Source organism: Leucoraja erinacea, chromosome 13 (assembly GCF_028641065.1).
Source record: "Leucoraja erinacea ecotype New England chromosome 13, Leri_hhj_1, whole genome shotgun sequence".
Lineage (NCBI taxonomy): Eukaryota > Metazoa > Chordata > Chondrichthyes > Rajiformes > Rajidae > Leucoraja > Leucoraja erinaceus.
This window is the reverse complement of record NC_073389.1, coordinates 27573581-27597143: the sequence shown is the minus strand read 5'-3', so window position 1 is coordinate 27597143 and position 23563 is coordinate 27573581. Positions and strand designations below refer to the sequence as shown.

At 44.9% G+C, this 23563-nt stretch overlaps 2 protein-coding genes across 2 annotated transcripts in view; one reads left to right on the top strand and one right to left on the bottom strand.

The window, feature by feature from the left end:
• The window catches only part of LOC129702747 (carcinoembryonic antigen-related cell adhesion molecule 7-like), a 134651-nt gene that overhangs the window by 64022 nt on the left and 47066 nt on the right, over positions 1-23563 (top strand). The gene's annotated exons all lie outside the window — the stretch shown is intronic.
• On the bottom strand, positions 3436-16917 carry LOC129702745 (T-cell surface antigen CD2-like). The gene is made up of 5 exons (XM_055644686.1): positions 16393-16917; positions 13343-13660; positions 9980-10225; positions 8693-8821; positions 3436-4837 (listed from the first exon to the last, which is right to left on the bottom strand). The coding sequence occupies exons 1-5, from the start codon at positions 16448-16450 to the stop codon at positions 4470-4472; spliced, it is 1119 nt and encodes a 372-aa protein (XP_055500661.1). The 5' UTR covers positions 16451-16917; the 3' UTR covers positions 3436-4469.

The following is a 23563-nucleotide window of genomic DNA, read 5'->3' as shown; positions in this document are numbered from 1 at the left end:
ACTCCAGCATTTTGTGTCTATCTTCAAAGAACTCCAGATACAGGTTAATACACAAAAGGCCACAAAGCGCTAGAGTAACTCAGAGGGTCAGGCAGCATCTCTGGAGAACATGGGTAGGTGACGTTTTGGGTTGGGACGCTTCTTCAGACTAATTTGGGGGGAGGAGGTGGAAGTAAAATGGCAACCAGGAGAGTGCCGGACCGCCGAACATGATTGGCAATCTGCGGGTCTAGATCGAGTCATAGAGTCATGGAGTCATACAGCGTGGAAACAGGCTCTTCAACCAAACATGCCCCACCTGCACCAGTTCCACCTGCCTGCAATTGGCCCATTTCCCACAACATTTTTCCTATCCATGTACCTGTCCAAATGTTTTTTAAACATTGTTAAAGTACCTGCCTCAACTATCTCCTCTGGCAGCTTGTTCCTTATACCTACCACCCTTTGTGTAAAAAAGTTGCCCCTCAGGTTCCTATTAAATCTTTCCCCCCTCACCTTAAACCTATGTCCTCTGGTTCTTGATTCCCCTACTCTGGGCAAGAGACTCTGTGCCAGTGCCGGATTTAGTTGAAGAGAGACCCTAGGCTATTCCACTAGTGAGGCCCCTCCAAATCCCCGACCCCCACGATTAGAGGGAGAATTCTTCTTAAAGAATTGTTCCTTATTGACGATTATATTGCAAAATCTGAATCAAATCTGCTTCCAAAAACCGTTTAAAAAATGAGTATGCTTTTTTTCTATCGTAAACAAAGATGTTACAAATAAGCTTAGTTTTATTACTAACATGACAGTGGCGGCCACAGCACTATACAGTAGGTTTATAGCAACAATTATCAGCTCTACCCCTAGCAATGCTCCTTGCCAACTTCCTAGTTCAAATATCTTTGCACTTTCCTACTTACCCCTGAGTTTTGACTTTTGAAGCCTGCAAGTATCCAAAGATGTTCCCTGCACCCTCCATCGTTGCTTACTGGAGCATGTGTGAAAGTTTGCCGGACCACCAGATAGACACCGATGTGCAGCCGAGCATGGCCAATGAGATAAGGGACTGGAAAGCTGGGCTTTTTAAAAATGTATTTATTTCCAGTGCTAGTGTCGAGTTATCGGCTTAACACAATATTATTCTGAAATGGAGGGCAAGGAAAATTATTGAAGGGTTGTTTAGAGATTACAGTGCATTGTGACAACATATAGAGAGAGTCAGAGGAGATTTACTAGAATGTTGCCTGGGTTTCAACAACTAAGTTACAGAGATAGGTTGAATAAGTTAGGTCTTTATTCTCTGGAGCGCAGAAGGTTAAGGGGGGACTTGATAGAGGTCTTTAAAATGATGAGAGGGATAGACAGAGTTGATGTGGACAAGCTTTTCCCTTTGAGAATAGGGAAGCTTCAAACAAGAGGACATGACTTCAGAATTAAGGGACATAAGTTTAGGGGTAATATGAGGGGGAACTTCTTTACTCAGAGTGGTAGCGGTGTGGAATGAGCTTCCAGTGGAAGTGGTGGAGGCAGGTTCATTGGTATAATTTAAAAATAAATTAGATAGGCATATGGATGAGAAGGGAATGGAGGGTTATGGTATGAGTGCAGGCAGGTGGGACTAAGGGGAAAAAAAGTTTTTCGGCACGGACTTGTAGGGCCGAGATGGCCTGTTTCCGTGCTGTAATTGTTATATGGTTATATGGTTATATATAAGAAAGGCCTATGACAGTGTCAAAAATATTATACACCTCGGCCGGAGGCCCCCTATATTTTGAGGCCCTAGGCTTCAGCCTGCCAAGCCTATAGGTAAATCCGGCACTGTCCCCATTTATTCCTCTCATGATTTTGTACACCTCTGTAAGATCACCCCTCATCCTCCTGCGCTCCAAGGCATAGAGTCCAAGCCTCAAGCTTCCAGCATCTGCAATCTTTTCTGTTGCGATGTTGGTGGATATTGTTGTTGAAGAGAATGTTGTAAATGAAGTTAAAATCCTAAAGATAACAGGCACTATGGGACAATATGGCGAGATTACACCAAGAAGAACCAAAACGATCCTCAAATCTTGTGGAGGTTGGAATTGCACTGTTAATGTTGGTAGAAAACAGGTTAGAGAAATACATTTGCCGTCTTAATTACTTAGTTATGTTTTGCCAATGACTGCTGCTACATATCAGTAGTTCATTGAATCAGTGAATTTAGACTTCAGACAAGAGATATAGTGCAGAAACAAGCCCTTCGGCCCACTGTTCATGCCAACCAGCCCTCCAAACCCTTCCTATCCATGTGCAGTACCTGTCCAAGTCTCTTTTTAATGCTGTTTTAGTACCTGCATCGACAACTCCTATGGCAGCTCGTTCCATGTACCCACCATCCTCTGAGTGAAAATGTTGCCCCTCTGGCTCTTATTAAATCTTTCCCCTCTCACCTTAAACCCATGTCCTCTAGTTCTTGATTCCCCCACCCTGGGTAAAAGACTGTGCATTCACCCTATCATTTACCGTCATGATTTTATACACCTCTATAAGATCACCAAACAGCCTCCTGTGCTCCAGGGTATAAGGTCCTAGCCTGCCCAACCTTTCCCGATAGCTCAGGCCCTAAAGTGTTGGCCACATCCTCGTAAATCGTCTCTGCTCCCTTTCCAGCTTAACGACATCCTGCCTATAACAGGATGTCCAGAACTGAACACAATGCTCCAAATGCAGCCTCACCAATGTCTTGTCCCAACTTCTATACTCAGTACCCTCACTGAAGAAGCCCAATGTACCAAAAGCCTACTTGATCACCCAATCTACCTGTGACACCATTTTCAAGGTGTACCTGCATTCCTAGACCCCTCTGCTCTCCAACACTCCCTGCCATTCACTGTGGATGTCCTTCCTTGGTTTGACTTCCCAAAATGCAACACCTCACACTTCTCTGCGTTAAACTCCATTAGCCTTTCCTCAGCCCACTTGCCCAGCTGATCAAGATCCTGCTGTAATTTTTGATAACCATCTTCACTGTCTACGACACCACCTACTTTACCGTCATCTGCAAACCTAGTTGCAGTTTGCAGCATTTTCAGAGAGAAGAGGGCTGGGAGGCAGCCAGAATAGCACGGGGTGTCACAGCTGCCAATGAACATGTCAGCCCCACAACAAATGGCACCTGTCACTATAAAAGGTTCAAGTTACAGCTGGGATTGGCAACTTTTGAGTAGGCTGAGATGCAACTGTAGATCCTGTAGAAATATCAAACATGTGCTCCGGGAGGGAAAAATCTATGATAAAATACCAAATGATAAAAATTTGGCAGAAGGCCTCTGGCCAATTGTTGGTTCGGGAAGGCGTGATCTCAAGGGTTACATGTCGCGAACTGTGGAACTGGTTAAACGACTAGGGTGGAGAATGAGGGGGTGTGGAGGGGGGAATGTTTGTAGGAAATAAAAATGGACAATACTAGATTTGCTCCAATTTTAATTCTTAAATTTTGAGAATTCAACGTTCTTACCGCTGGGCTGTAAGCGGGCCCAGGAGATATATGAGGTGCTTTTCCAGCCTCGAGAGACCTTTCTCAAAACATCTCCAGCCATTTTGTGGCTTAGTTTAAAATATTTTAATCTGCTTTAGTTCTGAGTAAAAACTATATACAAAAATAAACTCAAGAACAAACACTCAAGTCATAGTTAACAATCTCTGCTACAAAAAAACTTTAACAAGTGCAAAACCCTTTACCATTTATACATGCGTACACTTTGTAAAAAGTCTTATCATGTGAAAAACTGTTGCAAAAGTATGGTTTAAATAATAGCTCGTAAATTTAAGTTGATGTACAAACTTAATTTGTGGTCTACAGAAATCGCTACAGCAAGTAAGCCCAGAGACAGCTCGAGGAGACATTATTCCCTTTATACATATTTGCAATGTAAAATATATATTTTTAGATTTGAGATACAATGTGGAAACAGGCCATTCAGCCCACTGCGTCTGCACTGACGAACGATCGCCCCGTACCCTAGTTCTATCCTACACATTAGGGACAATTTATGCCCCTGTCCCACTTAGGAAACCTGAACAGTAACCTCTGGAGACTTTGCGCTCCACCCAAGGTTTCCGTGCGGTTCCCGGAGGTTCCCAGAGGTTTTTGTCAGTCTCCCTACCTGCTTCAACTACCTGCAACCTCCGGCAACCACCTGCAACCTCCGGGAACCGCACGGAAACCTTGGGTGGGGCGCAAAGTCTCCAGAGGTTTCCGTTCAGGTTTCCTAAGTGGGACAGGGGCATTAGAGATGGCCAATTAACCTACAAACTTGTACGTCTTTGGGATGTGGGAGGAAACCAGAGCACCCGGAGAAATCCCACACGGTCACATGGAGAATGTGCAAACTCCGTACAGACAGCACCCACAGTCAGGATCAAACCCGGGCCTCTGGCGCTGTAAGGCAGCAGCTCTACTGCTGCGCCCTAAATGTTTGGAAGCAATTTTTGTGGAGAAGATCGATGGCTCACTCAGGAGGGATGGGCACAGGCCCTCTTCTTCCCCTAGGTTCTTTAGCTACTGTTTTTGGTGGTCCGTCTCCTCGCTGTGGTGTCTTTCCCCCGTAGGTATTCACTCTTGGTGTTGTGCCACCAGTCCGCACCCCGCCTTCCCTCGGCCGGTTCCTGCCTCCCTGCTTCCTTTCTTCACTGCACGCTCTCTCTCCTTCGCGCATTCTCTCTCCCCTTTCCGTGCTTTTACGAGGCTTTGGCTGCGGATGTGGACTGCTGTATTCGGTGTGGGTCTCTCGAAGATTGGACCTTGGCGGCTTTGATTGATTCACGTAATCCAATTCCCTTTCTTCTGTCAGTTCACCTCGGTATGGGTACGGCTTCGCTGGATGAAGAAATAACGTCATTAACTTCACAGCTATGAAAAAATATCTTTAGCAGCTGAGAAACTAGGCTAGACACGGCAACTCAAACCAACTCCTGGATTAGGGGGTATTGGCTACCAGGGAGAGGTTGGATAGACTTGGATAGTTTTCGCTGGCATGCCAGAGGTGATGGCAGACCTGATAGAAACACATAAACTTATGAGAGGCACAGATAGGGTAGACAGTCAGAACCTGTTTCCCCATGATGGAAAAATCAAATACTAGAGGGCGTAGATTTATGGTGACGGGGCCAAATCTCTAAAGGAGTTTTGCAGGGCAAGTTTTTTACACAGAGGGTGGTGAGTGCCTTGAACGTGCTGCTAGGAGTGGTGGTCAAGGCAGATATGATAGTGGCCTTTAAGAAGTATTTGGGGTATGCAGGAATGGAGGGATATGAATTATGTTCAGGCAGATAGAGTTGGTCTTGGCATCATGTTCAGCACAGATATTGTGGGCCGAAGGGCCTGTTCCTGTACTGTACTGTTCCCCTTTTTTTGTTCTAAGGGCATTTAGAAAATCCACTTTCTAGGCCAGTTGAGTCATGTCTATTTCATCACAATACACCAACATACGATGCAATATAAAAACACATTGTATCAAAGCTTGCATTCTTGTTTAAATATTTTATAATGCGGTGGTTGAAATATCTTGGTTTAAATTGTGCTGTGTGTGTATAACTATTTGAAGGCATATCTTTAAGGGGAGATGGGCCAATGTTTAAAGGAAATGTGCGGGGCGTTATTCACACAGAGGGTGGTGAATGCATAGAACGCGATGCCAGGGGTGGTGGTGGAAGCAAATACGATAGTGGGCTGAAATGCCTGTTTCCGTGCCTAAAACTAAAGTTACTGAATAGCTGAGGGCCTGAGCTATAAGGCAAGGTTGATTTCTTGCAGCACAGTAGACTGATCTTATAGAGGTGTATAAAATCATGAGGGGTATAGACTTATCCAGAGTAAGGGAATCAAGAACTAAAGATGAGAAGGGAAATATTTAATAGGAACTTTAGAGACAACTTTTCCACTCAGAGTGTGGTGGGTGTATGGAATGAGTTGCCAGCAGAGATAGTACTATAGGTACTATAACAACCTTGAATAGACACTTGTACAGATACATGGATAGGAAGGGTTAGAGGGATATGGGCCAAACGTGGGTAAATGAGACTAGAGTCACAGAGAGTCAGTCATACAGCACAGAAACAGGTCATTTGGCCCAACTTGACCACGCCAACAATCCCTCCATTCCTGCATCACAAATATATCTGCATTAGTCGCAAAAAGCTTAGACTAGCTTAGTGCCAGGATGGTCGGCATGGACAAGATGGGCCGAAGGACCTGTTTCTGCATTGTATGACTCGTAGACTCTGTTGAAGGATGAAAGTGTATTTCAACTTTGTACTTGCCAAAAACAGAACCACCCAAAGAATCTACAGGAATGAAGTGCGAGCAAGTCTTCCACTTCATTGGACAGATTTAGAAAGTAAAAGAGTCCCGAACGGAAATGTTGCCTGTCCATTCCCTCCACAGATACTGCCTGACCCGCTGGGTTCCTCTAGCACTTTGTGTTTTGATCAAAATAAGCAGTTGTTTTGTTAGTGGGGTGAACTAATTTATTTAAAGCAGGAATTGCTCACTGCTCTTGGTATGAGATATATAGAACATAGACCAGTACAGGAAAGAACTGCAGAAAACAAACGTGACTGCGGTAACGGGTCTGGGTTAAAACGTGGTCGGAGGGAAGGAGGAATCGCAGAAGGGGAGCTTTCTGTGTTAAAACGTGGTTGTTTACCATAGAACAGTACAGCACAGGAACAGGCCCACAGTGTCTGTGTCAAACATGATGCCAAGATCAAGGAATCTCCTCTGCCTGCACATAATCCGTATCGCTCCATTCCCTGCATATCCATGTGCCTATCCCAAAGCCTGTTGAACACCATTCAGTATCTGCTTCCACCTCCACCCTCGGCAGCACTCTCCAGACACCCACTACTCTCTGTGTAAAAAAACGATGTTGCAAACATTTTCTTTAACTTTGCTCCTCTCACCTTAATGTTATGCACTCTAGTCTTTGATATTTCCATCCCATCGTAAAATATACTGACTGTCTACCCTATCTATGCCTCTCATAGTTTTACATACTTCTATCAGGCCACACCATAACCTCCAGCGTTACAGATAAAATAATTCAAGTTTGTTCAAACACTCTTTATAGTTAATACCATCTAATTCAGGCAGCATTGCGGTGAACCTCCTCTGCACCCTCTCCAAAGGCCCCATTTCCTTCCTGTGATGGGAGGTATCAGAACTGCACCCAATACTGCCAATGTGACCTAACAAAAGTCCTATAAATCTGCATCATGACTTCCTGACTCTTATATTCAATGCCCCGACCTATGAAAGCAAGCATACCATATGCCTTCTTTACGACTCTATCTAATTCTGTTGGCACTTTCAAGGAGCTATGAACTTGGACCCCAACATGCTGTTAAGAGTCTTGCCATCAACCATATACTCAATCCCCCAACCGATGAAAGCAAGCATACCGTATGCCTTCTGATTCTTATGTTCAACGGCCCAACCAATGAAGGTAAGATTTCCTTAGCACTCTATCTCCTTATGTTGCCACTATCAGGGAGCTATGGACTTGGACATGCTTTGGGAATGCCTCCAATCTGTTAGCTTCCCTCCGCGATATTTTTCCATTCTTTAGTCACTCACATTAACAACTCCACACACAGACAGCACCCGAGGTCAGGATCGAACCTGGGTCTCTGGCACAGTGAGGCAGTGACTCACGTTGCGCCACTTGTGCTGCCACTCATCAAATATTCCAGTTTCATGTGGTACTTGGTGGAGAAGCCTTAAGAACCTCATAACTTGCAGCCTATGCTGTGAGGAACTTAACAACAGCAGCCAGTGACATCCATTTTGGTGATGAGTGACATCCATTTTGCTGTCTGAAGAAGGGCCCTGACCCAAAACGTCACCTATCCATGTTCTCCAGAGACGCTGCCTGACCTGCTTCACTGATTGAGTCACAATCCTATATCACATACATTGCATTCACATCCATTTACCTTTCACTTTCAGGGCGAGGGAGTTTCAGGGATTTAGGGACCGTTTCTTCCCAGCTGTTATCAGGCAACTGAACCATTCTATCACCAACTAGAGAGCCATCTACCTCCCATCTACCTCGTTGGAGACCCTCAGACTTTCTATATACGGAATTTATCGTGCACTTAACGGCATTCCATTTAAAGACACAAAATGCTGGAGTAAATCAACGGGACAGGCAGCATCATTGGAGAGATGGAATGGGTGACATTTCGGATTGAGACCCTTCTTCAGACTGATGTCAGGGGAGAGGGAGATAGGTAGATAAGGAAGGTGAAGGTGTGAAAACAGAGCAAAGGGAATGGAGGTCAAGGAAAATTTATCTTCCTCGCCCCTGATTTCAGTCTGATGAAGGGTCTCGACCCAAAACGTCACCCATTCCTTCTCTCCAGAGATGCTGCCTGTCCCGCTGAGTTACTCCAACATTTTTTGTTTATCTTTGGTTTAAACTAGCACCTGCAGTTCCTTCATACATTCCCTTTATCCTCTTTCTGTACTCTGTGGATGGCTCGATTGTAATCATGTACAGTCTTTCGCTGACTGGTTAGCAACAAAAGTTTTTCACTGTACTTCAGTACACGTGACAATAAACATGACAATAAGCTCAACTTTTGGGTTTGTTGTACCTTTTTTAAAAATATCATTAACTTTGCCAGTTTTCTACCTATTGCCTGTACAGTTGGTATCTAACAGATTACTTACAAGCATGTTTCTTGGTTTGTGATCGGCAACATTTTATAATTAAACAAATGAAGAGGAAAAGCATGATCATTCCCAGCGCAATTATTCCTGCCAGCATAATAATTTGGTAATTCTTATACCATTTATTTTCTGTGAAAACAATGAATGAAAATATGAATCATGTCGTGAAAAATCCACAAATTGAATTTGGCAGCGAGTATTCAAGTAGAAAATACCACAATACGAAATAATGGAATACATTTTGACATACAATATAATGACATGCAAAATATTCACTATGTTCCAATCACTATTAACACTTGGGTGAAATGGCTTTATCTATTCAGCAGTACACTATGCCGACATATTGTTTCAGCGGGTGGGGCTGCTGCCTCGCAGCACCAGAGATACAGGTTCGATCCTGACCTCGGGTGCTGTCTGTGTGCGGAGTTTGCACGTTCTCCCTGTGACTGCGTGGGTTTCCTCCCACATCCCAATGATGTGCGGGTTTGTAAGTTAATTGGCCCTCTTTACTCTTTAATTGTCCCTAGTCTGTAGGGAGTGCATGCGAGAGTGGGATAACTGTCTGCATGCTGTATCTCTAAACGAAACTGAACTATAAGGAACAAATTGGAGGATGTCAGAGGGAGGCTGCACGCAAATTAGAGGAACAGCACCTCATATTTTGCTTTAGCAACGTACAATCCATTGGTATAAATGTTGATTTCTCTAATTTCAAATAACCACTACATTAACTCTCACTCTGTCCCTCCCCCACCCTAGGCATCCTGCTAGTTCCACTGCTCGCCTCCATATATCCCTTCGTTATCACCTCTTCCACAGCCAACAATGGATCATTGTGGGCTCCACCTTTCCATGGTCATCGGTGCCGGCTCTGATTTGCTCTTAACCTTTTCATACCTCCAGTTTCCCATCCCCCTTACTCGCAGTCTGAAGAAGGGTCTCACGCCAAAACGTCGCCTGTTCCTTTTCTCCAGGGATGCTGCCTGACCCGCTGAGTTACTCCAACATTTTGTGTCCATCTTCGGTATAAACCAGCATCTGCAGTTCCTACTTACACATCACCTATCCATGTTCTTCTGAGATGCTGCTTCACCTTCTAAGTTACTAAGTGTCCTCTCAGATTTATGTAGTATAGGTTTCTACATATTTAGTTTAGAGATACAGCATGGAAGCAGGCCCCTCGGCCATTGAGTCCCGCCAGCCATTGATCAACCATTGACACTAGTTCTATATTATCGCACTTTCTAAAAATAACAATATTTCTGCAAACTCAGTATCACCTACCGTCACAGTTAACCTCTTCCACACTCTTAGCTTCGCTGATTTCATTTTTCGCAATGCAAGAATAGTTCTTATTCCCAGTCTTTCTAAAAGAAAATTTCTTCTCCAAATAAGAGCCCTGGACTGTTTGGATCATCGAGTCACCGTGTAATGTGATGTGGATTTTTGTTCCATTCGCTACAAAGCACGTAATGTTGACTTCTTTTGGAGACTTACAGATGACATTCAGCACAGGCTTGGAGACTCTCACTGGAAGAAGAAAATAATTATATTTTAGCATTGACTTTCAATTGTATCAATTAATTGATTGATTGATACTTTATTGTCACATGAGACATGTCCCAGTGAAACTCTTTGTTTTGTATGCCATACACAAGGTATGCAAAGTGTCGCCATGTACAGGTAGCCGACAAAGTAACAAAAGTATTCAATATAGTCTCCAGTGGTCCCTACACCGGGTCTCACCCCACACCAGGTCTCACTTTGTACTCTTGCTTGTCCCCCCATGACGGGACCCTCTTTACCAATTAAATCAAAAGGGTCTGGGAATATTCTGCAGGTCAGATGACATCTACGGAGAGAGAAACAAATCCAATATTTCATGTTAGCAGGGCTTCATCGGAACAGGTCTGTGCTGCAAGAGAGCATTTTGGTGTTCCGTTATCGCTACATATGACAATTAAACTCTTGACTCTATTCCGATAAGACTGCAGGTCATAGGAAACGGGGAAAGGCTGCAGGTGCAGGAAGGAACTGCAGATGCTGCTTTAAACCGAAGATAGACGCAAAAAGCTGGAGTAACTTAGGGGGTCAGACAGCATCACTGGAGAAAAGGAATAGGTGGTATTTCGGGTCTAGACCCTTCTTCAGACTGCGAGTCAGGGGAAGGGATGCATGCCTTCCCCACCTGTCCCATTAAATTTCACATGTGAAGGATTTGAGTATAGGAGCAGGGAGGTTCTACTGCAGTTGTACAGGGTCTTGGTGAGACCACACCTGGAGTATTGCGTACAGTTTTGGTCTCCAAATCTGAGGAAGGACATTATTGCCATAGAGGGAGTGCAGAGACGGTTCACCAGACTGATTCCTGGGATGTCAGGTCTGACTTATGAAGAAAGACTGGATAGACTTGGTTTATACTCTCTAGAATTTAGGAGATTGAGAGGGGATCTTATAGAAACTTACAAAATTCTTAAGGGGTTGGACAGGCTAGATGCAGGAAGATTGCTCCCGATGTTGGGGAAGTCCAGGACAAGGGGTCACAGCTTAAGGATAAGGGGGAAATCCTTTAAAACCGAGATGAGAAGAACTTTTTTCACACAGAGAGTGGTGAATCTCTGGAACTCTCTGCCGCAGAGGGTAGTCGAGGCCAGTTCATTGGCTATATTTAAGAGGGAGTTAGATGTGGCCTTTGTGGCTAAGGGGATCAGAGGGTATGGAGAGAAGGCAGGTACGGGATACTGAGTTGGATGATCAGCCATGATCATATTGAATGGCGGTGCAAGCTCGAAGGGCCGAATGGCCTACTCCTGCACCTAATTTCTATGTTTCTATGTTTCTATGAAGGGGCGGCACGGTGGTGCAGCGGTAGAGTTGCTGCCTTATTGACCTGCCTTATCGACCTGGGTTCGAACCTGACTACGGGTGCTGTCTGTACAGAGTGTGCACATTCTCTCTATGACCGCTGCACCATTGTGCCGCCCTGAAGTCACTTCAGCACTCGGTGTCTTTTATTGAGGAAGAGGTATCTATGTTTCATTCACATTCTGCAACTTTGCACAATTCAAAAAGGAGAGACAGAGATGGTGATAGGGTGAAGTTTATTCACCCCAATGCGTTGAACGTGAAGTTAATGCAGAATCAACCAAAATTAATTTGGATCAGATATCACAGATTCTTTTATCTAGATTCTTCACATGATTTGATTTTTGCCCTGTCATCGTCTATTTTACTTAGAATAACTGGTAATTGATGGTATATTTTAATTTATTTCTGTCGTTGCAACTAATGTGCTTGTAAAAGTTACAGCGAGTAAGAATTTCTGGTTCATATCCTGTGCATGTGTCAGTGATGTTTTGGGTTAGGTCCCTTCTTTAGACTCTAACTTGCATGGGTGACATTTCGGGTTGGGACCCGTCTTCAGACTGAGAAGGTCCTGACCTAAAACGTCACCTATCCATGTTCTCCAGAGTTGCTGCCTGAACCGTTGAGTTACTCCAGCACCCTGGGTCTGTACTGTTCTACATTACCTTGTTCCTCTTGGGCATTTGATTTCATTGTGCAGATCTGGCAGCTAAGATGTCTGAATTATTTTGCAAGTCATTTTCCATGGCCCCAGCCACAAGTGGGCCATTTAAAACATAGGTGGCTTATCAGAAATCACAGATGCGTGCATCAGATACTGACACCTCATGTTGACTAAATGGGTCAACCCACACACAGGTAAAACGATTACTGCGAATTAAAATAAAATCAGAAAATGCTAACGTGACTGAAACATTTGAAAGGATTATATAGAGTCATCAAGTAATACAGCACTGAGAAATGCCCTTTAGCCTAACTCGTCCATGCCGACTAACATGCCCCATTCAAGTTAGTCCCAATTGCCTGCCTCATACCCCTTTCTTGTACTATCCTTCTAAATGTCTTTTAAATGTTGTTATTGTGCCTCAATAGCAAAGATCTATCTTTCTCTTTTTATGGAGATCAAATTGACACACTTTGAAGAAGGGTCCCAACCTAAAACATCACCTATCCATGTTCTCCAGAGATGCCGCCCGACCTGCTGAGTTATTCCAGTACTTTTGTGTAAACCAGCATCTGCAGTTCCTTGTTTCTACATTTGCACTTTACATTTCCTTATTACTTGTAGAATTTGATGGTGCACTTTATGCCTATTTAGCCTGTACATATTTCTCAATTTTTCAGCCTGGTTTAAAACATCAAAGACTAGAGGGCAAAGCATTTGAGAGATAGGGGGAAACTTTAAAGGAGATGTGTGGGGAAAGTATTTTGCACAGAGGGTAATAGGTTCCTGGAAGGCGCTGCCAGGGATGGTGGTTGATGCAGAGACTTGCATTTCAGAGGCTTTTAGATAGTCACATGGATATGCAGGGAATGGAGGGGTATGGATCACATGCAGACAGAGGAGATTGAACTTGGCATCATGTTCGGCGTAAACATCGGGGGCTGAAGGGCCGGTTCCTGTGCTGTACTGTTCTATGTTCTATGATGACAGATAGAATATAGTTCTGATTGTGCTACTAATTACATATCCGACGATGTTGGTCTTGGGAAACATAGAGCCATACATCCCAGGCATATTGTTGATCATGCCTGAAAGAAATTGAAAAGAATGAAACTTACCATATAAATTCAAGGTAACCTCTCCGGTAAATATTTTTATTCCATCTGTATTAAATATTTCCCAGCTGTACGTTCCTTCATCAGTTTTGGTTGCGGAGGGAAATGTCAGGGTGCCGTCATTGGATATCTCCACTCTTCCTTGAAACTGTCCGTACACCTTGGGGCTGTCCTTGTACCGGGCAACAGTATTGTTTATTTTCATCCATTTAATTTCGTGATTGGTGTCGGAGAATCGATCCTGAGCAACTAAAATAGCTCGTTCCCCCAGTTCAGCGTTCACCACGTTTGCATTTGTGCTACTTGCTCTACAAAACACTCCTGCAGAGTCAAGAAAGAAATGGTTTCAAGGGTAGAAACAAGGAACTGCAGATGCTGGTTAGCACACCAAAGAACACAAAGTGCTGGAGTGACACAGCAGGTCAGGGGTCATCTCTGGAGAACATGGATAATTGACATTTTGGGTCAAGATCCTTCTTCAGACTGATTGTAGGGGAGGGGGGAGGGAGAAAAAAATCTGGAATAGGGGGGAGAGGCAGGACAAGGCATGGCAGGTAATAGGTCGACATAGGCAAGCTCTGGAGATGGTGCCTGACCCGCTGAGTTACTCCAGCACTTTGTATCCCTTTGAGTATTAGCCAGCATCTGCTAGTGAATTATCCAACACCAGTAGGGTTTACTTAGAGTCATAGTTATACAGCACTCGGCTGTAGATGAAGCATACAACCGTTTCTGCAGCGCCATCTATAAAGCCGCCCACAAAACAATTCCAAGAGGCTACCGTCCCCTCTACGTCCCATGCCTGGATGGAGAAAGCGTTGCCCTCCTACAAACCTATAAAACATCAGGGGACCCTGAGATAGCAGAACATCTCATTGAATCACTATCTTCAGCCCGGCAAAAGAAATGGGAGGAGACAGTAACAGAGCTAAACTTCACCCACTCTAGCAGAAAATGCTGGAGCCTCATCCGCCGCCTAGGAGCTGCACAGAAACCCCCTACCCAAAGCCGACCTTCTGTCACACCCAACCAGGTTGCATCCCACCTACTGAATATTGCAAAAGCATCCCAAGACAAGTCCACCAGAAGAGCTGTCGCAACAGAGCTAAGGACACTTCGACGAACATCTGGAAAGGAAAGAAACCCTGAGCCCTTCGAGGTGGCTGAACTGGAGAAGGTCCTGCATGGCCTGAAATGTGGAAAGGCAGCAGGTTATGATAACATCTCTCCAGAGTTCATGAAACACCTGGGCCCCCGAGCTCTAACCTGGCTGACCCAATTCTACACTAGGGCCATACAGACTAACTCCATCCCAAAGATATGGTGGACAGCAAAAGTCATTGCTATACCAAAACCTGGCAAAGACGAAAAACTACCAGCAAGCTACCGCTCAATCTCTCAACTCTGCGTCCCACTCAAAATCTTAGAACGTCTTATACTACAACGTATATCTCCAGGAGTAGAAGAGATCCTTAGTGTGGATCAGGCAGGTTTCCGCAAGGACCGCAGCACAGGAGAACAAGTTCTGGCCCTAACCACCTGCATTGAAAACGGCTTTGAGAACAAACTGAAGACCGGGGCAGTGTTCCTTGATCTCACCGCAGCCTATGACACTGTGTGGCACAAAGGCCTCCTCCTAAAACTCACCAAAGCACTCCCTGCCTGGGCATCAGAAACCATCAAATCTCTGCTCTCCAATCGCAGGTTCAGAGCTCACCTTGGTCAGAACAAGAGTGCATGGAGAACGCAGAAGAATGGGCTCCCGCAAGGGTCAGTCTTAGCCCCAACCCTGTTCAACCTTTACACAATTGACCTACCCACCACCAAATCCACTCAACACACACCACCGTCGGTAACATTAACCCCAAGTAACTTGAAGCTTATCCTTTAAATATGTGACGTATATAGTCCACTCAACAATGGTTGAAACCTCATTAAATAGTTCCACTTCCCAAATTACCTTCGACACTGAGATGCCTGGCTCGATATTTTAACTTGGATATTTTAATTCCAGATTTAAGGATAGTTTCTTCCTAGCTGTTATCAGGCAACTGAACTGTCCCATCAACAACTAGAGAGCAGTCCTGACTTACCATCTACCTCAGTGGAGACTCCCAGATATCTTTAGTCAGACTTTACTGGACTTTATTTTGCACTAAACGTTATTCCCTTTATCCAGTATCAGTATACCGTGGACGACTCGATTGTAATCATGTATTCTCTTTCTGCTGACTGTATAGCATGCAACAAAAAAGCTTTTCACTGTACCTCGGTACACGTGACAATAAACTAAACCGTACTAAATCAAACTTTTTTTTAGGTTAGTTTAGAGATACAGCACAGAAACAGGCCCTTTGGTCCACCGATTCCGCACCGACTTCCATAAACTGGCACTATCCGACACACTAGCAACAATTTACAATGTTACTGAAGCCTATTAAACCTACAAACCTGTACGTCGTTGCAGTGTGGGAAGGAAACTGGAGCACCCGGACAAAACCCACGCTGTCACAAGGAGATTGTACAAACTCCGTACAGACAGCACCCATAGTCAGGATCGAACCAGGGTCTCTGGCGCTGTAAGGCAGCAACTGTACCACTGCACCTCCGTGTCCCGCAAACTCAACTCAACTAAACTAAACTGAAATGTACTGAACTAAATTAAACTCAATGTGTAAGAATGAACTGCAGATGCAGATTTAAACCGAACATTAGACACAAAAAGCTGGAGTAACTCAGCGGGACAGGCAGCATGCCTGTAGAGAAGGAATGGATGACATTTCGGGTCGAGACCCTTCTTCAGTCTGACCATGCCAGTCTGAAGAAGGGTCTCGTCTTGAATCATCACCCATTAAACTAAACTAAACTCAACTCAACTAAACAGTCAGCATTGGATCAAACTGCTAACAAAGAGGGAAGGACAACAACATTATTGTGTACGATGGCTGTACAGGGGTCGTCCGCTTTATACCACCGTGAAAGTTAAAATCACACCGTACAATTCAACACTTACAAAAGTAGTCACAAAGGCATTTTAAGTTCTCCACACTTACCTGCAGTTAGTAGTAAAAATAGGGTCAGCTGTCTTGAATATTTTTGATAACAAATCATACTGAGTGAGTTGTGGCAGCTTGATTACAATTGGGAGCAGGCTGGTCGGAGACTGCAGCTCATTGTGACGAGATCTACTGGGTGAGTCAGTGGAAAGAGGAAGGGTTTGATAGGGGTGAGAGGAAGGAGATGATTGGTAGCATGAGTGAAGGAGAGAAGAAGAGGTTATTGTAGTCAGCGGAGGGCAAATTAACCCTTTGTGCCAAACTGAAACACTGGCTATAACAGTAAAACTTGCAACAATTGTAAGTCACTGCTGATCATTCATTCTACTAGTTAAAAACCAGTTCACCAAAACATCTACAAAAGTTTAGGTTTAATTTATTCCTGTCATGTGTATTGAGGTACAGTGAAACGTTTTGTTTCGGATGCTAGCCAGAAAGATCAGATTTACCATGCCATTATGTTTCAATATATGATTGCCACGTGTAATGAGGTACATTGAAAAACTTTGTTTTGCATGCTATGCAAACAGATCAGATAATACTCTACATACACACAATCAAACTCAAACTCAAGTACAATAGGTAGAGCAGAGGGGAAGATATTGAGTGCAGAATGTAGTTCTCAGCATTGTAGCGCATCAGTTCCATCGACAAAGTCCAATGTCCGCAGAGGGGTAGAGGTATCAAATGGGCGATGTTTCGATGGAACCCTACTTCAGACTGATAGTAGGTGGTGAGGGAGGGAGAAGAAAGCTGGAAGAGAAGAGAGGCAGGACAAAGGGTGGCAGGTGGACACTGGCAAGGAGGTGGGTGGGGTGGGGTGGGGTGGGGTGTTTGTATAGAATGGGAGAGGAGCAGAAATCACAGCGGGGAAACAGAGGGAGAGAAACAGATAAGCTTTTCACTGTACCTCGGTACATATGACAATGAACAACACTATACTAAACTAAGCTAAACCGCGAGGGTCACTTCTAAACAGTATCTGTTTGACTTTCTGTTAGTGGGATTTAGGAAATGAAGGAAATTGGGGAGAACGTGCAAACTCCACACAGACAGACAGTACCCGAGGTCAGGGTCTCTGCTGTTGTGTGGCAGACAGTCAATGGCAGAGATTGACAGAGCCTTGATTAAGCAAGAATGTCAGGGGTTATGAGGAAAAGGCAAGAGAATGGGGTTGAGAGGGAAAGTTAGATCAGCCATGATTGAATGGTGGAGTAGACTCGTTGGGCCAAATGGCCTAATTCTGCTCCTAGAACATATGAACTTATGAACAATGCTCTCCAGTACATCCGCTACTCAGTGAGAAGAGGATGGATTAAACTCCCTGCATCCACACGACCCCCAATTCCCTTCAGACTAGGGCTGACCAAAAATGAACCGTCAGCTGCCTGTGGTATATATGCAACATCAAACAACAAGGGATTGACAATATTTGATGTTAATATTCCAAGCACTGTGCCTTGGGGAGGGTGGGGGGGGGAGGGGGGGGATGGGCTGGGGGTGAGAGAATTGCTGGGGAGAGAGGGGAAGAGAGAGGTGGGTGGGAGAGGGACAGAGTTGGGGTTTGGGCATTCTGTTCCAAGCCAGGAGCCGACAGCATCTAGTGAACTAAACCATCTCCTGACTTAAATTCAAAGGATAGTCAGTCTGAAGGGTTCCTGGCCCGAAATGTCACCTATTCATTTTCTCCAGAAGTGCTGCCTGACCCACGTAGTTACTTCAATATTTTGTGTCTACGATATAAACCAGCATCTGCAGTTCCTTCCCACACAACGTTCATTTCTGGATTAGGACCCAATGCCTGAGACCCTTGTCATTAACACCTCTCCGCATATTATCTTCTTTGACGGAGCTGGCTGCATGAAACATTTCCGCCCTGTGATTCAACATCAACATTTTCCTCTTGCAACTGGTTCCGGTAACTCAGTCTGTTAACAGAAACAACAAGCAACTTAAATAGCTCAGGTTTAGATTCATTATTATTGTCACATGTATCAAGGTACAGTGAAAAGCTTTGTTTTTCATGCATTTTCAATCAAATCTGATAGCACTACATTCAAATACAATCAGGTCAGAGTCAATTGCAACAGGTAGGTCTAAGGGGAAGATGCAGAGTGCAGAATATAGTTCTCAGCATTGCAGCACATCAATTCCATAGGGGCGGCACAATGGCGCAACTGTAACACCAGAGCTCCGGGTTTGATTCTGACTACGGGGAATGTCAGTGCGGAGTTTATACATTCTCCCTGTGACACGTGGGTTTCCTTGGGTGCCCCGGTTTCCTCACACACTCCAAAGACGCATAGGATTGCAGGTTCGTTAGCTTTGGTAAAATTGGAAATTGTCCCCAGTGTGCAGGATAGTGCTAGTGTATGGGGTGATCGCTGGTCGGTGCAGACTCGGTGAGTCAAAGAGCCTGTTTCCATGCTGTATCTGCAAAGTAAAGTCTGGAGCCTGAATTTCAAGAGACAAAGTTCAATGCCTGCAATGGGTCGAGGTGAATTGGACAGTACCATAGTTTCTGGAAGAACCGTTCAGAAGCCTGACAACAGAGACGAAGAGGCTGTTCCTGGGTCTGGTGGATTGCGCTTTTACGCTTCTATACCTACTGCCGGACGGGAATCTGGAGCAGAAGGAATGATCGGGGTGGGACAATGTCTTTGATTACACTGGCTGCTTTTCTGAGGCAGCTGAGGTGCAGATGGAGTCAGTGGTGGGGAGTCTGGTCTATGTGATGGACTGGCCTTCATCTACCACACTGCAATTTCTTGTGGTCTTGAGCAGTTCCAAACCAAGCTGTGGTGCAACGTGACCATATGCTTTCTATGGTGCATATGTTGAAGTTTGTGAGATTCATTGGCGACATGTCAAATTCCCTCAGTTTCCCGATGAAGTAAAGGCGTTGGTGTGCCGCCTTTGTTGTCCCTTCAGTGTGGTTGGTCCAGGACAGATTGTTGGTAATATTACACCCCAAGGAACTTGGTGCTTATATTTTAAATATGAGACATCTATATTTATATCTTGAAATATGGTCAGTGTGGTTATGAACTCAGGCAATATTGTGCTGTAGAGTGTTTAGTTTTCTGTTTAGTTTAGAGATACAGCGCGGAAACAGGCCCTTCGGCACATGGAGTACGCACCAACTAGCGATTACCCCGTACACTAGCATACCCTACGAAATACTGACAATTTACTATTTTATTAAAACCAATTAACCAACAAATCTACATGTCTCTGGAGTGTGGGGGGAAACCGGAGCACCCGGAGAAAACCCATGTGGCCACAAGGAGAATATTGAATCACATGATAACAAATTCTATGTTAGCCCACTTTCTCATCCACTCCCTACACAGTAACGGCAATTTACAGAGGGTCAATTAACCTAGAAACCCGCACGGAACTATACAACAGGAAGTGCAACTCCAGAGCAAACAAAATCATGGGAAACCCCTTCCACCCCTGCAACGGACTGTTCCAGCTGCTACGGTCAGGCAAACGCCTACGTTGCCATGCGGTGAGAACGGAGAAGTTGAGAAGGAGTTTCTTCCCAGAGGCAATTCGGTCTGTAAACGCCTATCTCACCAGGGACTAACTCTGCAGAACGTTTTTCCTTCCATTATTTATTATGTAAAAGAATATGTGTGTTATGATTGTGTTTATAATTTGTTTGGTTGTTTTGTTGTTTGTCTTTTGCACAAAAGTCCGCGAGCATTGCCACTTTCATTTCACTGCACATCTCGTATGTGTATGTGACAAATAAACTTGACTTGACTTGACTTGACTTGACTTGTCTATGGGATGTGAGAGGAAACCGGAGCACCCGGAGGAAACCCACGCAGTCACAGGCAAAATGTGCAAACTCCACACTCTACCAGCTGCACCAATGTGCTCTCCAGTGCTGCACTACTGTGCTAATGATATTCTACCTACATTCTGCACCCTGTATCTTCCCCTTCGCTCCATCTATTGTACATGAGTTTGACTTGATTGTATTTATATACAGTAAGTAAGTAAGTAAGTAAGTAAGTAAGTAAGTAAGTAAGTAAGTAAGTAAGTAAGTAAGTAAGTAAGTAAGTAAGTAAGTAAGTAAGTACGTTTATTGGCCAAGTATTCACATACAAGGAATTTGCCTTGATGCTCCGCCCAAAACACCATTGATCAAGCATGTGAACCAACAAAATACCAGATCAAAGGGAGGCTACAGATTTTTGGCTGTTGAGTACAGATTATCTACTCGTGGATAAAAACTGTTTTTATGTCTGGCTGTGACAATCCGGAGTTGCCTTCCAGAGGGAAGTGATTCAAAGAGTTTATGGCCAGGGTGAGAGGGGTCAGAGATGATCTTACCCCTTCGCTTCCTGGCCGTTGCAGTGTACAGTTCATCAATGGAGGGAAGGTTGCAGCCAATAACCTTCTCTGCTGATCGGACGATTCGCTGCAGCCTCCAGGTGTCGTGCTTGGTGCTTGAGCCAAACCAGACCACAATGGAGAAGGTGAGAACAGACTCTACGATGGCCGTGTAGAATTGGACCATCATTGCCTGTGGCAGATTGTTCTTCCTCAGCTGTCATAGGAAGTACATCCTCTGTTGTGCCTTTTTGACTGTGGAGTCGATGGTAGCCTCCCACTTAAGGTCCTTGGAGATGATGGTTCCCAGGAACTTAAAAGACTCCACAGATGTGACTGTGGTGTTGTAGATGGTGAGTGGGGTGAAGGAAGGGGGAGCTCTCCTAAAGTCTACAATGAATTCCACTGTCTTAAGAGCATTGAGCTCTAGGTTGTTGCGAGGCACAAGGACGCCAGCTGTGACACTTCCTGTCTGTAGGCAGATTCCTCCATATCCTGGATCAGTCCAATCAGGGTTGTGTCGTCCGCAAACTTGAGAAGCTTGACAGAGGTGTCTGTGGAGGTGCAGTCATTGGTGTAGAGAGAGTAGAGGAGAGGAGAGAGTACGCAGCCTTGCGGTGCTCCTATGCTGAACGTTTGCGGGTCTGAGATGTGCTTTCCCAGCCTCACATGCTGCTTCCTGTCTGTCAGGAAGCTGGTGATCCACCGACAGAGGGGTTCAGGCACAGTCAACTCGGAAAGTTTGGTGTGTAGTAGCTCTGGCACAATGGTGTTGAATGCAGAGCTAAAATCAACAAACAGGAACCTCACATAGGTCCCCTGGCGGTCTAGGTGCTGTAGGATGAAGTGCAGGCCCAGGTTGACTGCATCATCCACAGATCTATTGGCCCGATATGCAAACTGCAGAGGGTCCAGCAGGGAGTTTGTGATATTTTTCAGCTTGGCCAGCACAAGCCTTTCGAGTGTCTTCATGACTACAGAGGTCAGTGCAACAGGCCTGTAGTCTTTAAGACAAGTAACCCTTGGCTTTTTGGGTACAGGGACAATAGTGGAGACTTTGAAGCAGGCAAGGACAGTACATGTTTGCAGGGACTGGTTAAAAATGTATGTATAGACCAGTGCCAGCTGTTTGGCACAGAGCTTAAGAGTAGGGGGGGAAACATTGTCAGGTCCTGGAGATTTCCGGCTTTTTTGTCCTCTGAAAAGCCTCTCCATCTCCTCTATTTTTATTATTGATATTGGATAAGTGATGTTGTGCAGCACAGAGGGTGTGGGTGATTGGGTGTGAAGTGGTGATTGGAGGGGGCTGGGGTAAGAAATGGTCCAGTCTTCTCTGATTTTCTGATTTTCAAACCTGCAGTAAAACTCATTCAGGTCGTTGGTCAGCTGACGACTATCCAAAGAGCAGGGGGCTTTCCTCTTGTAGCTGGTAATTTCTTGCAAGCCCTTCCAAACTGAAGAAGAGTCACTAGCTGAGAACTTGCTCCTCAACTTCTCAGAGTACCTTTCCTTGGCAGCTCTGATTCCCCTTCTCAGCTTGTACTTGGCCTGCCTGTGGAGGTCTGCATCCCCACTCCTGTAGGCCTCCTCTTTAGACTGTCGGAGCTGTCTGAGTTCTGCAGTAAACCAGGGCTTGTTGTTGTTGAACCATGTCCGGGTCTTAGTTGGAATGCAACTGTCCTCACAAAAGCTAACATATGATGATACAGTGTCCGTATACTCATCGAGGCCTGTGATTGCTTCCCTGAACACATTCCAATCCGTGCAGTCAAAGCAGTCAAAGTAAGTTCTCAATGCCCTCGCTTGTCCACCTTTTCGTTGTTCTGACCACAGGCTTAGCAGCTTTTAGTTTTTGCCTGTAGGTCGGAATAAGGTGAACTAGACAATGATCAGAGAGACCCAGACCCGCCCAGGGAACAGAGCGATATGCGTTCTTGATTGCTGTATAACATGTGATCGAGTGTTCTCTCCCCTCTGGTGGGGCAGGTAACATGAAGTCTGTATTTTAGAAGGTCACGGCTGAGGTTAGCTTTGTTAGAGGCCCCCAAAACAATGACCATGGAGTCCGGGAAGTCACTCTCTACCCTCATTACCTGGTCAGCGAGTTGCATTTGCGCCTCACGTACGCAGGCTTGGGGTAGGAACGTAAACTCCAGCGAGAATAAAGGAGTTAAATCCCTTCGAGAGTAGAAGGGTTTGCAGTTTATAAAGAGGGATTCTAGGTTGGGAGAGCAGAAATTTGACATTACCGTGATGTCGCTGCACCAATCCAGGTTGGTATAGAAGCATATTCCACCGCCTGATGAGGTTTTTTCCCGTTAATCGTTATATTTTCTCTTTGGCTGTTGCCACCATGACAACATTTAGCTTTGTAGAGGTCTCCCTCTAGTGTTCGTTTCCCATTAAAACATAATTTTTGGCAATATTTTCTCTACACTTTAACGCTGCTGCCTCATTGCAGCAGAGAACCGGGTTTGATCCTGACCTCGGGTGCTGTCTATGTATGGAGTTTGAACGTTCTCCCTGTGATCGAGTGGGTTTCCTCCGGGTACACCGGTTTCCTACCGCATCCCAAAGACGTGCGGGTTTGTAGGTTAATTGGCCTCTGTAAGTTGCCCCTAGTGTGTAGGGAGTGGATGAGAAAGTGGGATCACAGGGTAGCTGCAACGTACAGTTAAAAGACTGCCGGTGCTGTGTCCATGACAGAAAGCAAGGAATTCATTCACCCTGTGTCTGCCTGGGTTTTCTCCGGGTGCTCCGGTTTCCTCCCATATCCCAAAGACGTGCAGGTTTATAGTTTAATTGGCTTCTGTAAATTGGA

What these genes read in the sequence shown, in the direction of transcription:
- LOC129702745 (XM_055644686.1), bottom strand. Translation starts at nt 16,450, where the DNA reads ATGATTTGTTATCAAAAATATTCAAGACAGCTGACCCTATTTTTACTA. An exon ending in ATTTTTACTACTAACTGCAG is followed by an intron (nt 13,661 to 16,392) that starts GTAAGTGTGGAG and finishes TTGACTCTGCAG; the next exon opens with GAGTGTTTTGTAGAGCAAGT. An exon ending in GGTTACCTTGAATTTATATG is followed by an intron (nt 10,226 to 13,342) that starts GTAAGTTTCATT and finishes TTCTTCTTCCAG; the next exon opens with TGAGAGTCTCCAAGCCTGTG.